Genomic DNA, 15,732 nt, shown 5'->3' with positions numbered 1-15,732 from the left:
ACTGTTATTTATTCTCTCTCTCTCTCTCTCTCTCTCTCTCTCTCTCTCTCTCTCTCTCTCTCTCTCTGCTTTATTTTTTTTGTGTGTGTGTGTGGGGTGGCTCCTCCAGTGACATCAAGCGAGAGAGGAGGGTTCCTTCGCCCGATGTAATAGTACTATCGGACAACGAACCATCGAGCCCAAGAATGAATGGATTGACGAAAATCCCGTTAAAGGAGACCAGCACAGAGGTGCTGATGGTAAGTCTTAGCCCATGCCTTGACGTAGCTGCCTCTCCTCACTCGACACATTCAGGCCAGGCGGCTGTGGCTTTCTATTTTCATTGCTTCCTTGTGTTCTGTCTTCCGCCGGGACTTTTCCTTGGGTGTGGCGCTGAAACGAGCCATCCCTTTTTGCACATCTCTTCTGCTCCTCATCCACGCACATATTGCGAAAACTCTGATTCACCCAGTCACCACTTCCATTGACTTCTGCAGCCTCCGGGGCTTTATTTAACTTCAGGGGCAGCTGGAGCCCACTAGAGACTGGGTGCCAAAATTTATACAGATGTACCTTGGAAGTCTGTCTAACGGAATCTGTCCAGAAGTCCATTCAACTTACAAGGCGCAGTTTCCAATTGGCTGCAGGAGCATCGTTTGGCTTCCGAACATCATTAGAAAACGGAAAAATCACTTCCGGTTTTTTATCGTTCGGGAACCGAAACTTTCGAGTTTACAGGCGTTCGGCTTCCGAAGTTCCACTGTACACTGTTTTATTATTGAAAAATAATATCACTAATATCTTAACAATAATAATTAATAATTAAAATCTTAACAATAATAGTTAAGATATTTGAAAAGCTACAATGCAGTAGACTGCAAGCAGATTAAAACTCACACCCGCTTTCTAAATATCTGACTAGGCTTGTCTAAACAAAAATATTTTTAGCCGGTGCTGAAAAGGGATTGGTGAAGGTGCCTGCTTCATCTCATAGAATTGTACAGTTGGAAGGGATCCCAAGGGTCACCTTAGTCCAGCCCCCTGCAATCTAGGAGCCTTTTGCCCAACGTGGGGCTTGAACCCATGACCCTGAGATGAAGAGTCACATGCCACATGTGACAGTCCCAATCTGTCCCCAAACCACGCCTGCAGACAAGCAAAAGGTGGAGGGGTGGGTGTGTTGGGGGTGACGTCGTCACTGGGCATCCGTAATGGCACCAGGTTGGCAGGTGATTGGCTGGTGAACAGTCCCACCCACCTGTCAAAGGCCCATAGAGCAAGGAGGTGGGGAGGGAGGTCTGGATCCACTCTGCCGACTGGGGGCCAGTCCTGCACCCCTTACCTCCCCATGGCTGTCACCTCTCTTCCCTGCAGACCCCCTCCCCAAAACGTCATCCCTTTCAGCAAAACCCCTAACTGGAGAATTAAGCCCCCTTTCCCTCTCCTCTTCCCACCCCCCTTGCAGAAGAGCAGCCCCGAGGAGCGGGAGCAGATGATCAAGCAGCTGAAGGAGGAGCTGCGGTTAGAGGAGGCGAAACTAGTCCTGCTGAAGAAACTCCGGCAGAGTCAGATACAGAAGGAGACGACGGCTCAGAAGGTAAGAACGCCAAGGCAGCTGTGCGCTGGGGGTGGGCGGGGTGTCCCAAGCTGCCTCCTGCCCAGGCCAGCAGCATTCAGAATTATTAGCCATTTGCGACCAAGTGAAGATGACCCATAACCACCAGGGTGGTGCCTGACACCTCCACCATCTGGAGGTGCATTCCTGGGGATCCTTGGATCCAGACTGTTTCCTCAGACTCATACCCCAGTCTTGTAGAATCCTATCCGTTACATTTTATCTGCACAATTGGGATGAATTTCAGGAACCTTGGCTTGGGGAAGGCAGGCGGCGAAACCCCCCGCTTTCTCCCGCTCGCCTTGGCGGCGGCGGCACTGATGTCGGCCGGACGGCGAGCGCAGCGCGCAGGGCAAGCAGGAGAAAGCGTGCTGCGGCGTTGAGGGGGTCGATCTGGGCCGGCCGGAGGGCGAGCGCCGCGTGCTTTCTCTTGCTCGAATTGAGTCCTGGGGCGAATTTTTCGTAGGACGAATTGAGTCCTGGAATGAATTAAATTCGTCTAGTGAGGCACCACTGTATACAATAAAAATAGATCGATTGTTTGAATGCACTGCCGTTCAGGGTAGACAAAGCTGAGCTAGATAGACCTATGGTCTGATTCAATATAAGGCAGTTTCTATGTCCCCAGGACACAGGAAGAGAGAGTGTTGGGTAACGGGAGGTGGGGAAGCCAACTACCGCAACACTCCCAAGGATTTTCAGTTGCCTGTACCCTAATTTATCTCTCTTGGATCTCTCTCCCCCGCCCCCCTGCAACATGCCCCTTTTGGCTGATGCCCCTTGTAGCCCACTGGCTCCTCCGGAAATGCCGTGGCGACTCCCCCGCCGTTGGTGCGAGGGACGCAGAGCATCGCCTCCAGCAAGTCAGCCCTCCTCCAGGTCAGTACACGCAAGGGCACACGGCAGAACTGGAAGCAAAGCTGTGTGTGCATTTTGCGGGGGGAGAAGTAACAAAAACTTGGGGGGTGGGGAATGAGGAGGTTAAGGAGGGGAATGCAATGGGTTGGCCTGAATGCTCTGCCAGAGACATCCCAAGCAGATGAGGCCTCTTGCAAGTTGGTTCAGACCAGAAAATATGAAGCCTTGCTTGAAATGTAAGCAGGTCAGTTTCTGTGCTGTTGGGGGGGGGGTGCAGATCTTGCTCACGCTAACAGAATAGTGCCAATTTGCAGGTCCGACAGATATCCAAAGCTGTTCAACAGCAAGGGAACCAAAATCTACACTGCTGCTCCCCAGATTCCCCCCCCAAAAAAATTACAAAGCCGCCACATTTCACACCTTCCCTCAAAATTTTAAAGTATGCTTCGTGTTTTTAAGCACCCAACGGTTAAGAATTAGACACCTTCTCTCTCCATTGGGATTGACTGAGTCTCCTCGAATGTAGCCCAGTACCAGGGAGTCTCCTGCAGAAGCTGAAGGAGGCTGAGGCCAGGAGAGCTGCTTATTCAGAAACACAACAGGAAGAAGCCTCTTTCAGGCAGGCGGTTCTACTGGGTTCAGTCCAGTTTAAACCACAGAGGTTGACTGTTGGGACCTTAAGTCTCCTCCCCCCCCTCCCAGCCACTCACCCCCAGACATGCAACAGGCCGCATGGTATGGTTATAGCAGGGTTTCCCAAACTTGGGTCTCCAGCTGTTTTTGGACTCCTGGTCCTGCTAGCTAGGGAGGTTGGGGGTTTGTGGTCCAACAACAGCTGGAGACCCAAGTTTGGGAAACCGTGGTCTTCCCCAGATCCTAGCCTGACTAACCACTACACCGCGCTGGCTCTAACACTGTTCTTTAGTCCGTCACTGGCCTGTTTTCAGAACCTCCCGAAGAATATAGCAAAGATTCTGGCGACAAATGATGCATTGGTGGGTGGGGTGCTTATAGAACGGACTTCCTCCTTCACTTCCTTGGTCTCCTCTTCTCATGCCATGCAGAATTCCTCGCGTATTCCCGGGACTGTTATTCCTCCCCCATTGATCCGCGGAGGGCAGCAGGCATCTTCAAAGCTGGGCTCTCAGCAGAACACACAGATAGTCATGCCTCCTCTGGTGAGAGGAGCACAGGTGAGCTGCTTTCCCCCACCTTGTGCTTTCCGTTTTCTTTGTTTGAAGGGCTCGGTTGGGGCTGTAGCTCAGGGGCAGAGCATGCACTCTGCAGGCAGAAGGTCCGGGGTTCAATCTACAGCAGGAACCCCTGTTTGAAATCCTGGGGCAGCCACCATCCGTCAGCGTAGAGGAGAGCTTTCCAAACTTTGTGTCGCGACACCTTAGTGTGTCGGCTGCAGTGTGTAGGTGTGTTGCACGAACGCTCCCTGCACTCCTCCTGGGGCTGCAAAAGGGGTAATAATAATAATTTATTATTTATACCCCGTCCATCTGGCTGGGTTTCCCCAGCCACTCTGGGCGGCTTCCAACAGAAAAATAAAATAAAATAATATATTAAACATTAAAAGCATCCCTAAACAGGGCTGCCTTCAGATGTCTTCTAAAAATCTGGTAGCTGTTTTTCTCTTTGACATCTGTTGGGAGGGCGTTCCACAGGGCGGGCGCCACCACCGAGAAGGCCCTCTGCCTGGTTCCCTGCAACTTGGCTTATCGCAACGAGGGGACCGCCAGAAGGCCCTCAGTACTGGACCTCAGTGTCCGGGCAGAACGATGGGGGTTAGTTTAACCTCCGGTTTGCTAGTGAAATGGAATTACTGTGTTGCGAAATGATGCATGTCTAAAAAGTGTGTCATCAAAATGAAAAGTTTTGAAAGCTCTGGTGTAGAGAGCATTGAGTTAGATGGAGCACAGTGCTGATAATCCCGAGGTTGCAGGTTTGATCCCTGTGTAGAACAGCTTGCTATTCCTGCATTGTGGGGGGTTGAACTGGATGGTCCTCAGCATCCCTTCCAACTCTGCAGGTCTGTGATTCTGTCATTCAGACATCGGGATGCATCAGCTGTTAGCCCTAATCAGAGTACAGCCATTGAAATTCCTGCATTACAGGGAGTTGAACCAGACGAACCTCGTGGGTCTCTTCCAGCTCTATGATTCTATGAAATCAAAGGACATGGGTAACTCCATGCTCTTAAATCTTGGTGGAATTCAGTTGGGTGTTTCATTCTGACTGGGAGTTTGGCAGGTGGGAAAAGGCTGAAATGTCAACTTCCAAACTTGTGGTGTGGCGCAATCATCCCCTGGAGAAGCAGTGGTTAGAGGGTTGCAAATCCCACTCGGCCATGAAGCTCCCTGGGCCCTCCCTGACAGGGGGCGGGGAGGCAGTCACTGCCTATCTCAACCTAACCAACCTATAGAATCATAGAATTGTTGAGTTGGAATGTACCCAAGGGTCATCTAGTCCAACCCGCTGCAATGCAGGAATCTCTGCTTAAGCATCCATGGCAGAAGGCCACCCAACCTCCAAGGAAGGAGAATCCACAACCTCCATAGGGAGTCTGCTTCACTGTTGGAATAACTCTCACTGCCAGACAGTTCCTCCTGAAATTTAGTTGGAATCTCCTTTCTTGTAACTTGAAGCCATGGGTTCGAGTCCTATCTCCTCTCAGTCAGCCTGGCAGGGTGGTGGTTCTGATTCAGTGAGGGGGTGAACCATGTGTGCCACCTTGAGCTCCCTGGAAGAAAAGCTGGGATATAATTGGAGGATCAGTTTTTCTGCCATTTCTTGTCTTCAAAGGGGGAAAAAAGGTTAATATTCTTGCTCTCTCATTCCCCCCTCCTCTTCCCCGCCTTCCTTTCTGCATCTCCCCCATTGCGCCATCTTCCTCTCTGCCTTCTTCCCCCTTGGCTGTCATCCTCCGCTCCCCCTCTTTTCAAATTTCTCTTCCACCTCCCCCCCTCGGATCCCATCTATATCAGCCCATCTCTGTGTCTCCCCAGCAAATCCACAACATCCGCCAGCACTCCAGCTCGGGGCCCCCTCCCCTGCTCCTGGCCCCGCGGGCGTCCGTCCCCAGCGTGCAGATCCAGGGCCAGCGCATCATTCAGCAGGGCCTCATCCGCGTCGCCAACGTCCCCAACGCAAGCCTCCTGGTCAACATCCCGCAGGTGAGGAGCTGCAAGAGCGGGGGGAGGGGCGGGGCAGGCAGGCAGGCGCCACCCAAGAGGCAGCAGCCAAATGGCACCGGCTGGGGTCCCATTTATACATTATATAACTCATGTTTTAACACAGCTGCAGTGGCTGCCAGTTCATTTCCATGTCCAATTTGAAATTGCACATGTTGGCGTTTAAAACCCTGAATTACTCAGCCCCCCCCCCCAAGCCTGAAAGGGAACCTTCTTCTCTGCAGACCCTCTTGGGTGCTGAGATCAGCAGAGTAGTGATTTCTCTGAAATCAGATGCTTTGGGGGGGGGCTGGCGCAGGGAGAGGGAGAGGGTCTTCTGTGTAGCAGATCCTAAGCCTTCGAACTCTCCCCCAGGCACAGATTTTGACAAACGCTGAAGACACGTCATTGTTTATTTAAATTTGCATGCTGCCCTATAGCCGCAGGTCTCAGGGCAGTTCACGAGATAAAAACCACAATATAAAAAAAACAAAATGCATAATGAAAATAAAAACAGGAACAACACAATAATCCCCCTCCCCTCCCCCAAGATATTTTAAAGGAGCCAAAGGCCTGGTTAAAGAGGAAGCTTTTTGCCTGGCGCCTAAAGGTGTATGATGAAGGCCCCAGGGGAACCTCCCTGGAGGAAGAGCATTCCACGGACAGGGAGCCACTGCAGAAAAGGCCCTGTTATCGTGTTGCCACCCTCTGGACCTCTTGAGGAGGAGGCACTCAAAGAAGGGCCTCAGAAGGTGATCTCAGGGTCCAGGTAGGTTCATATGGGAAGAGGCAGTCCTTGAGGTATTGCAGTCCTATGTCGTAAAACCAGCACTTTGGACTGGAAACTAATTGGTAGTGAGTGCAGTCGGACCCAAGATCGGTGCAATATAATATTTATTTATTTATACATACATACATACATACATACATACATACATACATACATACCCCGCCCATCTGGCTGGGTTTCCGCAGCCACTCTGGCCGGCTCCCCACAGAATTGTTGATGATGATGATAATAATAAAGCGATAAAACATCAGACACTAAAAACTTCCCTGAACAGGGCTGCCTTCGGATATCTTCTAAAAGTCAGATAGTTGTTTATCTCCTTGACATCTGATGGGAGGGCATTCCACAGGGCAGGCACCATTACCAAGAAGGTCCTCTGCCTGGTTCCCTGTAACCTCACGTCTCGCAGTGAGGGAACCGCCAGAAGGCCCTTGGAGTTGGACCTTGATGTCCGGGCTAAACGATGAGGGTGGAGACGCTCCTTTAATATGCTCAAACTGTCTTGCCCTGGTGAGGAACCTGGCTACTGAAGGGTATATTTTCAGAACCCGCCTTATTTTTGTGACTGCAAAGCCTGTTTCAAAGTCTTAAACCAGGCCTTTGACTATTAAATAATCTATGAATTTTTAAAAGTGGGGGGTCTGTTATTACGGGGGGGTTTCTGTGATTTTTTAAATTACTGCTATGCTATATAATGTTGTAGCCCACCATAGGAACTTTGGATAAAGGGATAAATGGAATAAATACACAAAAAAGTGTTTTTGATATTGTAACCTAATGGTTGGCAATAAACTAGGGTGATGATTATGATGATATATCATTATTTCATAAAATTTATACTCTGCTTCATTGTTTAAAAAACAAGAATAAAACAAGAAAGCTATTTCAATCAATCAATAAGGTTAATATTTTAGCCCAAGGTTTTCCAAACTTGTGTCTCCAGCTGTTTTTGGACTACAATTCCCATCGTCCCCAACCACGGGTCCTGCTAGCTAGGGATGATGGGAGATGTAGTCCAAAAACAGCTGGAGACCCAAGTTGGGGAAGCACTGTAAACTAGCCAAAAGGCCATGACAAGTTTGCAGCAGTAATATTAATAAGATAACGCAGAACATACACCTGCAATATAAACTGACATCCATGGTGTGGGCAAAAGGAGACACTGGAAACACAAATCAGCTTAATTTCAAATTAAACCTCCCAATCACCAAAGCAGCTTATAGCAATTTTATCTGACTCATTGTTCCCGATATTTTTTGCAGCCAGTGATAAAATTACTGGTAGGAACTGTTGAAACTTTTAAAAACAAACAAACAAGCAATGAGCTATTATTTCAGTGTGACGACGCCAGGGCAGGGCAGTCTGCATGAATCATAAGAGTCCTAGGGGTTGGAAAGGGACCCAAGGGTCATCTAGTTCAACCCCCTGCAATGCAGGAATCTCGGCTCAACACAACCCCTTTTCTTTCCTTCTCCCTCCCTCAGGCCTCGCCAACTTCGCTCAAAGGTACGGCCGTGACGGCGGCCCAGGTGAACGCTGCAGCCACTGCCACCAGTGTAGCCTCCATCGTCAATTCCAATGACTCCCCTGCCAGCCGCCAAGCTGCCGCCAAGCTGGCGCTGCGGAAGCAGCTGGAGAAGACGCTGCTGGAGATCCCTCCGCCCAAGCCGCCGGCCCCCGAGATGAACTTCCTGCCCAGCGCGGCCAACAACGAGTTCATCTACCTGGTGGGCTTGGAGGAGGTGGTGCAGAACCTCCTAGAAGCTCAAGGTGAGAGGAGGGACACGCACACACATTCTCTCTTTCTCCTCCGTAAAAAATACTCCAGAGTCCTTCTTTTCTCCTTTTTAAACTGGAATCTCTCCAAGGCCACCTTCACAGCATAAGTTTAAAGCAGTGTGATGTCACTTTAAGTAATTGTGGTGTCCCTCAAGGGATTCTGGGAGCTGTAGTTTGATAAGGGTGCTGAGAGATGTTGGGAGGACCCTGCCGCCAGAATTCCCCTCCCAGAATTCCCGGTGAAGATGGAAGGATTGCTAATCCACTTCATATATTTAGTAAGAATAAGGGTAGGACCTGAACCAATGGATTCAGATGACTAGGAAGGCAGAACAACCTGAGCCCAAAAAAACCCAGGCATTTCCATGTAAAACATGTCCATCTGACATGTCGGCCCTGCAAAAAGAGGACATGTCTGGGTTTTCCTGGACGTATGGCAACCCTACGAATGACAAAAAAGGAGATTCCGACTAAACATTAGGAAGAACTTTCTGAGGGTAAGGGCTGTTCAACAGTGGAACGGACTTTCTCAGAAGGTGGTAGACTCTCCTTCCTTGGAGGCTTTTAAGCAGAAGTTTGATGGTTCTCTGTCACAGGTTGTTTAGCTGCGATTCCTGTTTTGCCGGGGGGGGTGGTGGACTAGACGACGCTTGAGGCAGTGTGAGAAACTTGGATATACAAGCTAGGCACCAAATGTCTCCTTGAACGAAGGTTGCAGTTGCCAGAAAGGAATGTCTACCGTGTTTTCCCTATTTTAAGACACCGTCTTTATTTATTTTACTCAAGAAAATAAGCCTATGGCTTATTTTTGGGGGGGTGTCTTATTATTATTTTTTACCGTAAGTACCTCCTTACTGCAGCCAGCGTTGCTGCTGCTGGGTCCCGCTGCCTCGGGGTGCACAGCAAGCCTCCCCCACCTGCTGCTGCGTTGCTGCTGGATCTCGGAGGTGGCCTGCCGGGTTGGTGCCCAGCAGCACCAGCATGGAGTACCAGCTCGAGGAGGCGGCCTGCAGAGTCTGCGCCCAGCTGGATCGAGGAGGCGGCCTGTAGGGTCAGCGCCGCACAGAGCGCCAGATCGAGGAGGCGGCCTGCCGGGTCAGCGCCCCGCAGCGCCGCCGCCTCGATCCAGCACAGCGCTGCTGGGCGCCGACTCTGCAGGCCACCTCCTTGATCCAGCGCTCCGCTGGGCGCTGATCGGCACCGACGCAGCAGACTGCTTCCTTGATCCGGCACTCCGTGTGGCACTGCTGAGCGCCAACCCTGCAGGTCGCCTCCTCAATCCGGCACGACGCTGCTGGGTGCCGACCCTGCAGGCCGCCTCTTCCCCCTGCCGTAGCTGGCGTGCTGAGTCCCGCTGGCTGGCTGGGGCGCTCAGCGGTCTCACTCCACGTGGCGTGGAGGTATGGCGTATTTTCGGGGTATGTCTTATATTTCACAAAAGCTTAAAAATCCTGCTGCGGCTTATTTTATGACTACGTCTTAAAATAGGGGAAACACGGTAGTTGCCATTTGGGGGCAAGACAGCTCTAAAGTCTTGTTTTTCAAATGATGGACCGGCCGTGATGGCTTCGCAGTTAAAACATCTGGCTAGTTCAGATGACAGCCTTGAGCTGGGTTAAGAACTTTGAAAACTTAAAGAAATATAACAGATAGAACTCTACAAAATGTGGTATCAGTGTGCGAAAACAGTCCCGATCCAAGGATCCCATGGCATGCACTTCCAGATGGTGGAGAGTCAGGTGCCATTTTAGCGCCCGGGCATCTTCGCTTGATCGCAAGCTGGCGAATTTCGAAAAGGGCTTGGGTGTGCTTTCCACCTCTACAATTCTGTGACCTGCGTGCATTCCACAACTTTGGGCAATTGATGGGTTGGGGGTGGGGAAAGGCTGTCCAGGTTTTTTTTTCTTCTTCTTCTGGGCTGACTTATTCCATTTCTCCCTCCCCTTACAGGCAAGGTTTCTGCTGCCCCTTCCTCTCAGGACCCCTACACATGCGTCCAGTGCAAGACGGACTTCACCTGCCGGTGGCGGGAGGAGAAGAGCGGTTCCATCATGTGCGAGACATGCATGTCCTCGAACCAGAAGAAGGCGCTGAAAGCCGAGCACACCAGCCGGCTGAAGGCCGCCTTCGTCAAGGCCCTCCAGCAGGAACAGGAGATTGAGCAGCGGATACTGCAGCAGGCGGCCTCCCCCGTCCAGACCAAACCCGAGCAGATCGCACAGCAGCATCACTCGCTCAAGCAGGTGGGGACACTGCACTTTCTCTTGCTTAAAAACCGTAGCATTGGAAGGGGTCCTGAGGGTCATCAAGCCCAACCCCCTGCAATGCAGGGACAGGCAGCTGTTCCTTACAGGAACTGAACCTGCAACCTTGGCGTTATCAGCAGCATGCTGTATCCAACTTAGCTTTCTAGTTAGTTTGTTCTGCAGGCTTAGGGGGAGAGCAATTTCCCCACCAGTGCCAGGTACAAGTGGTATAAAAATACAAGCTCGTTGGCCTACCTCACAGGGTTGTTGTGGAGGATGAGGCCTGGAGGAGGAGAGCCATGTACTTGGCGCTCTCCTTGGAGGAAAAGGTGGGATATATGGCTCCATGGTAGGGCTGGGTAATATATTGGTAGATCATCCAAAACTGGTTTGAAGTCCCTATGATAGTGGTTTCATAATTTGTGACCTGGCAATATATCACAAATCATGGTGTATGTGCTATGCAAAAATCACAATGTGGGAAAAACCATGAAGCCAGCCATTGCCACTACCTAGCTCCACAATATTTCAGACATTATGATGAATCGTATATGTTTATTATTATTATTATTATTATTATTATTATTATTATTATTATTATTATTTTCATACCCCGCCCATCTGGCTGGGTTTCCCCCACCACTCTGGGCGGCTTCCAACAAGTAACAAAATATATTAAAATATCACAGATTAAAAACTTCCCTAAACAGGGCTGCCTTTTGTGTTTTCTAAATGTCAGGTAGTTTTTTTATCTCCTTGACCTCCGATGGGAGGGTGTTCCACAGGGCGGGTGCCACTACCAAGAAGGCCCTCTGCCTGGTTCCCTGTAACTTTGCTTCTCGCAGTGAGAGAACCACCAGAAGGCCCTCGGCGCTGGATCTCAGTGTCCGTGCTGAACAATGGGGGTGGAGACACTCCATCAGGTATACAGGACTGAGGCCGTTTAGGGCTTTAAAGGTCAGCACCAACACTTTGAATTGTGCTCGGAAACGTACTGGGAGCCAATGTAGGTCTCTCAGGACCGGTGTTATGTGGTGGTTTAGCTGGTGATATATCACGATGTTGCAAACCAGATATTGCCCAGCCCTACTCAGTGGTAGAACCACCTGCCTTGCAAGCAAAAGATCGCAGGTTCAATCTTTGGCACTTCCAAACAGGGTTGGGAAGGACTTCCTGCCTGAAACCCAGGAGTGCTGCTGCCAGTCAGTGAAGACAGTACAGAGCTAGATGGAGCACTGGCCTGACTCGGTAGGAGGCAGCTTCCCATGTTCCAAATGTAATAAAATAAATATTAATAAAATCAGTTTAAACAATTTGCAGTCAGATGAACAGGGGTGGGTGGGTGTAACGACTGGCCGGCTAAACCAGGTGAGGGGAGTCAATGGGCCTCAAACCCACAGTGAGTTAGGGGCTTCTCCTGCATGCGAAAATAGGCTCCGGAGGATGGAGCGGAAGAGACCAAGTGGTCAAGAAGGTGATTTCTGCACATGCTGTGGAGGGAAGTGAGGGGCAGCTGGGGCTCGTCCACCTGGGAAGGGAGCCCATTAAATAGAAGGAAGATCCTAAACCTCTGCTGCCTTGCGGGGCATCTTTGGGAGAAGAAAAGGCTCAGGAGTAAATCCGGAGCAGAGTCCCTAAAACAGTTGGGTGGCGCCTTGTCCGCCTCCTTCCGGCAACTCTTGCTGCCAAGCTGGTGTCCAACATCTTGCTCTGATTTCCTTTGGACCCCCATCAGCAAGGCCAAGGGGGGCGTCTTGTTGTCTGGGCAGTCCAGGACTTTCAGACACACTCCCCAGGCTTGCACCCCGGGAAGCTGCTGCTCACACAGAAGTTTGGTTTCACCGCTGGAGAATGCCCTCCATTGTCTCTCGAGACAGATGGATGTCAGCAGCAATATAATACACATACACATACCTCTCTTGGGTGCCAAGGACCAGGGGAAAGAGCTGTGTCTTCCATCGTGCAGTGGAAGTGCTAAGTGCACCTCTGTCAGATGGACCAACAGCTTGATTCGGTGTCCGGCAGCTTCCTCTCTGCCTGTTTAAAACAATGAGGGCTGGGATCTTAACTCTGTTTTTAAGGGGATGACCATGACTCAGAGCTTGTAGAAGGTCCTGGGACTCAGGGGTAGGCGGAGTGTTGCCTGGAGCACGGCCACTCAGTGCTAGACCACCTGTTATGCATGCAGAAGTTCCCAGGTCCGATCCACAGTGGCATCTCCAGGTAGGGCGGAGAGACCCCTAAGTCTGACACCCTGGAGAGCTGCTGCCGGCCCGTGCAGGAAATACTCCACTAGCCAGCTGCCTGCATGTCCAGTATGAGGCCACCCTCCATCATCCTTATGGATCTAGAACAGTGTTTCCCAAACTCGGGTCTCTGGCTGTTTTTGGACTACGATTCCCATCATCCCTGAGCACTAGGGTGATGGGGGTTGTAGTCCAAAAACAGCCAGAGACCCGAGTTTAGGAAACGCTGAATGTCTCCCAGAGTTCTCACCTGGGAACAGAGCGGGGGGGGGGCTTTTGCTCAGGCCCCTCTCACCTTCCTCCTCTTTTCCTGTTTTTCATCCCCCAGGCCTCCAGCCAGCTTCCCCGTAGCGCCAGCACCCCCCGCGGAGTGTTGCATGCATTTAGCCCGTCGCCCAAGTTGCAGAACGCCGCCTCCAGTGTGGCCGTGCTTGGCGGCAGGCAAGGTAAGCGTGCTCAGAGACCCGTCGGCAAAGGAAGTGCTTGCACTTGGAAGAAGACTCTCGTCAACGCAGGTAGACCACTCGCTCTCGAGAACACTATTAAAAACAAAAATTTGCCGTCGCTGGCTGCGCTCCCTTGCCCAGCCAGCAAACAGAGCAAGGCTGGCTCTCTTTTCTCTTCTCTTCTCTTCTCTTCTCTTCTCCTGGGTGAAAAGGGTGCTTCTCTTTTCCTTTAATTAGAATTATTAGTTCTCCCTCCATCTTCCTCTCTCTCTCCTCTTTGGTGCCCTTTGCAAAGCATTCTGGGACTCCAAACCACCTTGCAGAATTTCCCTCCTGGGACGCTTTCTCTCTCTTTCGGTGGCTTCTCAGGGCCCTGCTTTTAAAACTTTGATTTATGATTGTTTGTGTTTTTTATAGAGTTGGGAGGGGGCCCAGAGGGTCATGCAGCCCAACCCCCTGCAGAGCAGGAATGCAATTTTTAATTGATCGGTTCACATTTGCATATGGATGAAAAGAATCTCATTGTCTTTTGGGGGGCTTGAGGGGGGGAGGAAGAGGCTGTAGCTCAGGGGCAAAGGGATAATACGACAATTTAACATGTTAGTGGTTTCTTTAAAAACCACGGACTCAAAAGGTTTGTGCTTTTTCACATTGCCAGCATAAGTGAACATGCGATCCAGTAACTGATCCTTTCGATATTTTGCATTTCCCCCCGTATTTTTTAATAGAATAGTAGAATGGTAGAGATGAAAAGGACCATGAGGGTCATCTTGTCCAACCCCTGCAATGTAGGAATCTTTCTCAAGGTGGGGCTCAAACCTACGACCCTGAGATTGAGTGTCTCGTGCTCTACCGACTAAGCTTTGCCTCCAAAACCATCCGCACGCTCCGGCGTGACGATTGTCAGTTACCACGTACCCTGTATGTGCTCACGTGTGCTATGGCCCACACCCACACCCTGACCCCCTCTTTCCTTTCTTCCCTCCCTCCAGGTGGGACGCTGAACTTTGTCAACCCTAGTCTCGCTGTGCATAAAACTGCTGCCTCGGCTGTGGACCGCCAGCGCGAGTACCTCCTAGACATGATCCCCCCGCGGTCCATCTCTCAGTCTGCCACGTGGAAATAACGCAGGAACCTCCGCCTTGAGTGGAAGACTTCTCCCTTTTTCTTCTTGTCCCCACCCCCCGTTTCCCCACCCTCCCCCACCCAACCTTTGATTCCGTCACCCACCCAGGATCCCACTACCCGGTGGGAAAAACAGCAACAACAGCAAGCCTGCTTTCAAGCCTCGCCCGGATCATACCTGCAAAGGTCGCAGGAGGGAAAAGCCTGCTCCCATCAACGCTGCTTTCGACAAGGAATGGCGGCGGCAGGGGGGGGGGGGGGCAACAACACTTCCCTGCAGGGTGGAACGGACACTCGGGGAGGTTGCAACGAACATTAGGCAACCGGATTATCCCATTTTCATTATTATCATTTTTGTTCTGCTGTCTTCGAGAGGAGAGTCGCCCTTTTATCATTCTTTCCTGCTGGCCACACACACCCTGAAACTTATTTTGTCTCTCTTATTAGCATTTTTTGGGGGGGGAGTTACATGTCATTCCCCCCACCCCACCCCCAGCCAGCGGTAGTACATAACGAGGAATAATTGCGCAAGAAACCTGCTCTGTCTCTCTCTCTTTTTCTCGCCTGCTTTCGTCCCATCCTCCCCTTTAAAGAGAAAAAGCCGCCTTTTTTTTAGTTCCTTTTTAGATTTTATCGTTGTCGTTATTATAATTATAATTATTATTATTTCCGTTTCTGAGCGATCGTACAACGGTCGTTAGCGATCAAGGATGTACTACTTCCCGCTCACGGAAAGTGGAACTGGGACCCAGCGCTTGTGGAGAGAGAAATCTGCAAAGGGGACGGACCGGCTCCAACCCTGCCTTTTTCATTTTTGCACCCACCCCCTTCACAATTCCCATGGTGGCAACGTGATAAAAGGAGGGGGGAAGTAAGGGGGTTGTTGCGGTGGAGGGGGGCGAGAGTGGCTTCTTAGGGTCGTTGGTTTTATTTTTTAATTAAGAAAAGACAAACCCACTGATAACTTATGTTGTGAACAAATGCAAAACGGACTCTCCGCCCACCCCGAAGATGTGTGGAGTGACAGGACTTGGGGAGGGGAGGTTGCGTCAAGGGGGGGGGGTCGGAGGCGCACCTGTCTTGTCTTTCTTTGAAATAAACAGGATCCTGTCTCAGATGGATGTTTTGCCCCGGACATTTGATAGCCCGAAAACTTTACTGGACAGTTTAAAGGAGTTTTCCTTCATCTGGAGAGAATGAACCGGGAGGGGGGTGAGCCTCTCTTCCCCCTTCCCCACTTCAAGCATCCCAACAGGGAAGAAGAGATGTATAATTTTTTTAAAATTTTATTTTTAAAATGTCTACTGCGTCCCTCCCACCCCCTCTCCTCCTTCCACCGTGCGCTTTCTGTGGCCCGGGGGGGGGGAGTTGTAATTTGGCTCTCCAGAAGCTGTATGCAGTTTTAGGTGACTTGGAGGAAAGAAAAGGTCCGGTGGATTTTGGAAAAGGAAATTTTGTGGGGAGGCTTTTTT

General features: G+C 50.8%; 1 protein-coding gene across 10 annotated transcripts in view; it reads left to right on the top strand.

Moving 5' to 3' along the window:
• GATAD2A (GATA zinc finger domain containing 2A) overlaps positions 1 to 15,732 on the top strand; it is an 80,059-nt gene extending 64,327 nt beyond the window's left edge. For 8 of the 10 annotated variants that reach the window (XM_035117254.2, XM_035117248.2, XM_035117253.2 and 5 more), the window contains 9 exons: positions 110 to 239; positions 1,445 to 1,576; positions 2,381 to 2,473; positions 3,517 to 3,645; positions 5,443 to 5,631; positions 7,903 to 8,188; positions 10,148 to 10,440; positions 13,018 to 13,204; positions 14,128 to 15,732. In XM_035117254.2, the coding sequence (XP_034973145.1) occupies positions 110 to 239; positions 1,445 to 1,576; positions 2,381 to 2,473; positions 3,517 to 3,645; positions 5,443 to 5,631; positions 7,903 to 8,188; positions 10,148 to 10,440; positions 13,018 to 13,204; positions 14,128 to 14,261 (1,573 nt within the window). In that variant the 3' untranslated portion in view covers positions 14,262 to 15,732. The remainder of the gene's footprint in view (positions 1 to 109; positions 240 to 1,444; positions 1,577 to 2,380; positions 2,474 to 3,516; positions 3,646 to 5,442; positions 5,632 to 7,902; positions 8,189 to 10,147; positions 10,441 to 13,017; positions 13,205 to 14,127) is intronic. The other 2 variants (XM_035117251.2, XM_035117256.2) reach the window with 2 other exon arrangements.

This window comes from Zootoca vivipara, chromosome 6 (genome assembly GCF_963506605.1).
Source record: "Zootoca vivipara chromosome 6, rZooViv1.1, whole genome shotgun sequence".
Taxonomy (NCBI): Eukaryota; Metazoa; Chordata; class Lepidosauria; order Squamata; family Lacertidae; genus Zootoca; species Zootoca vivipara.
The sequence above is the reverse complement of the archived record's forward strand: the minus strand, read 5'-3'. Positions and strand labels throughout refer to the sequence as shown.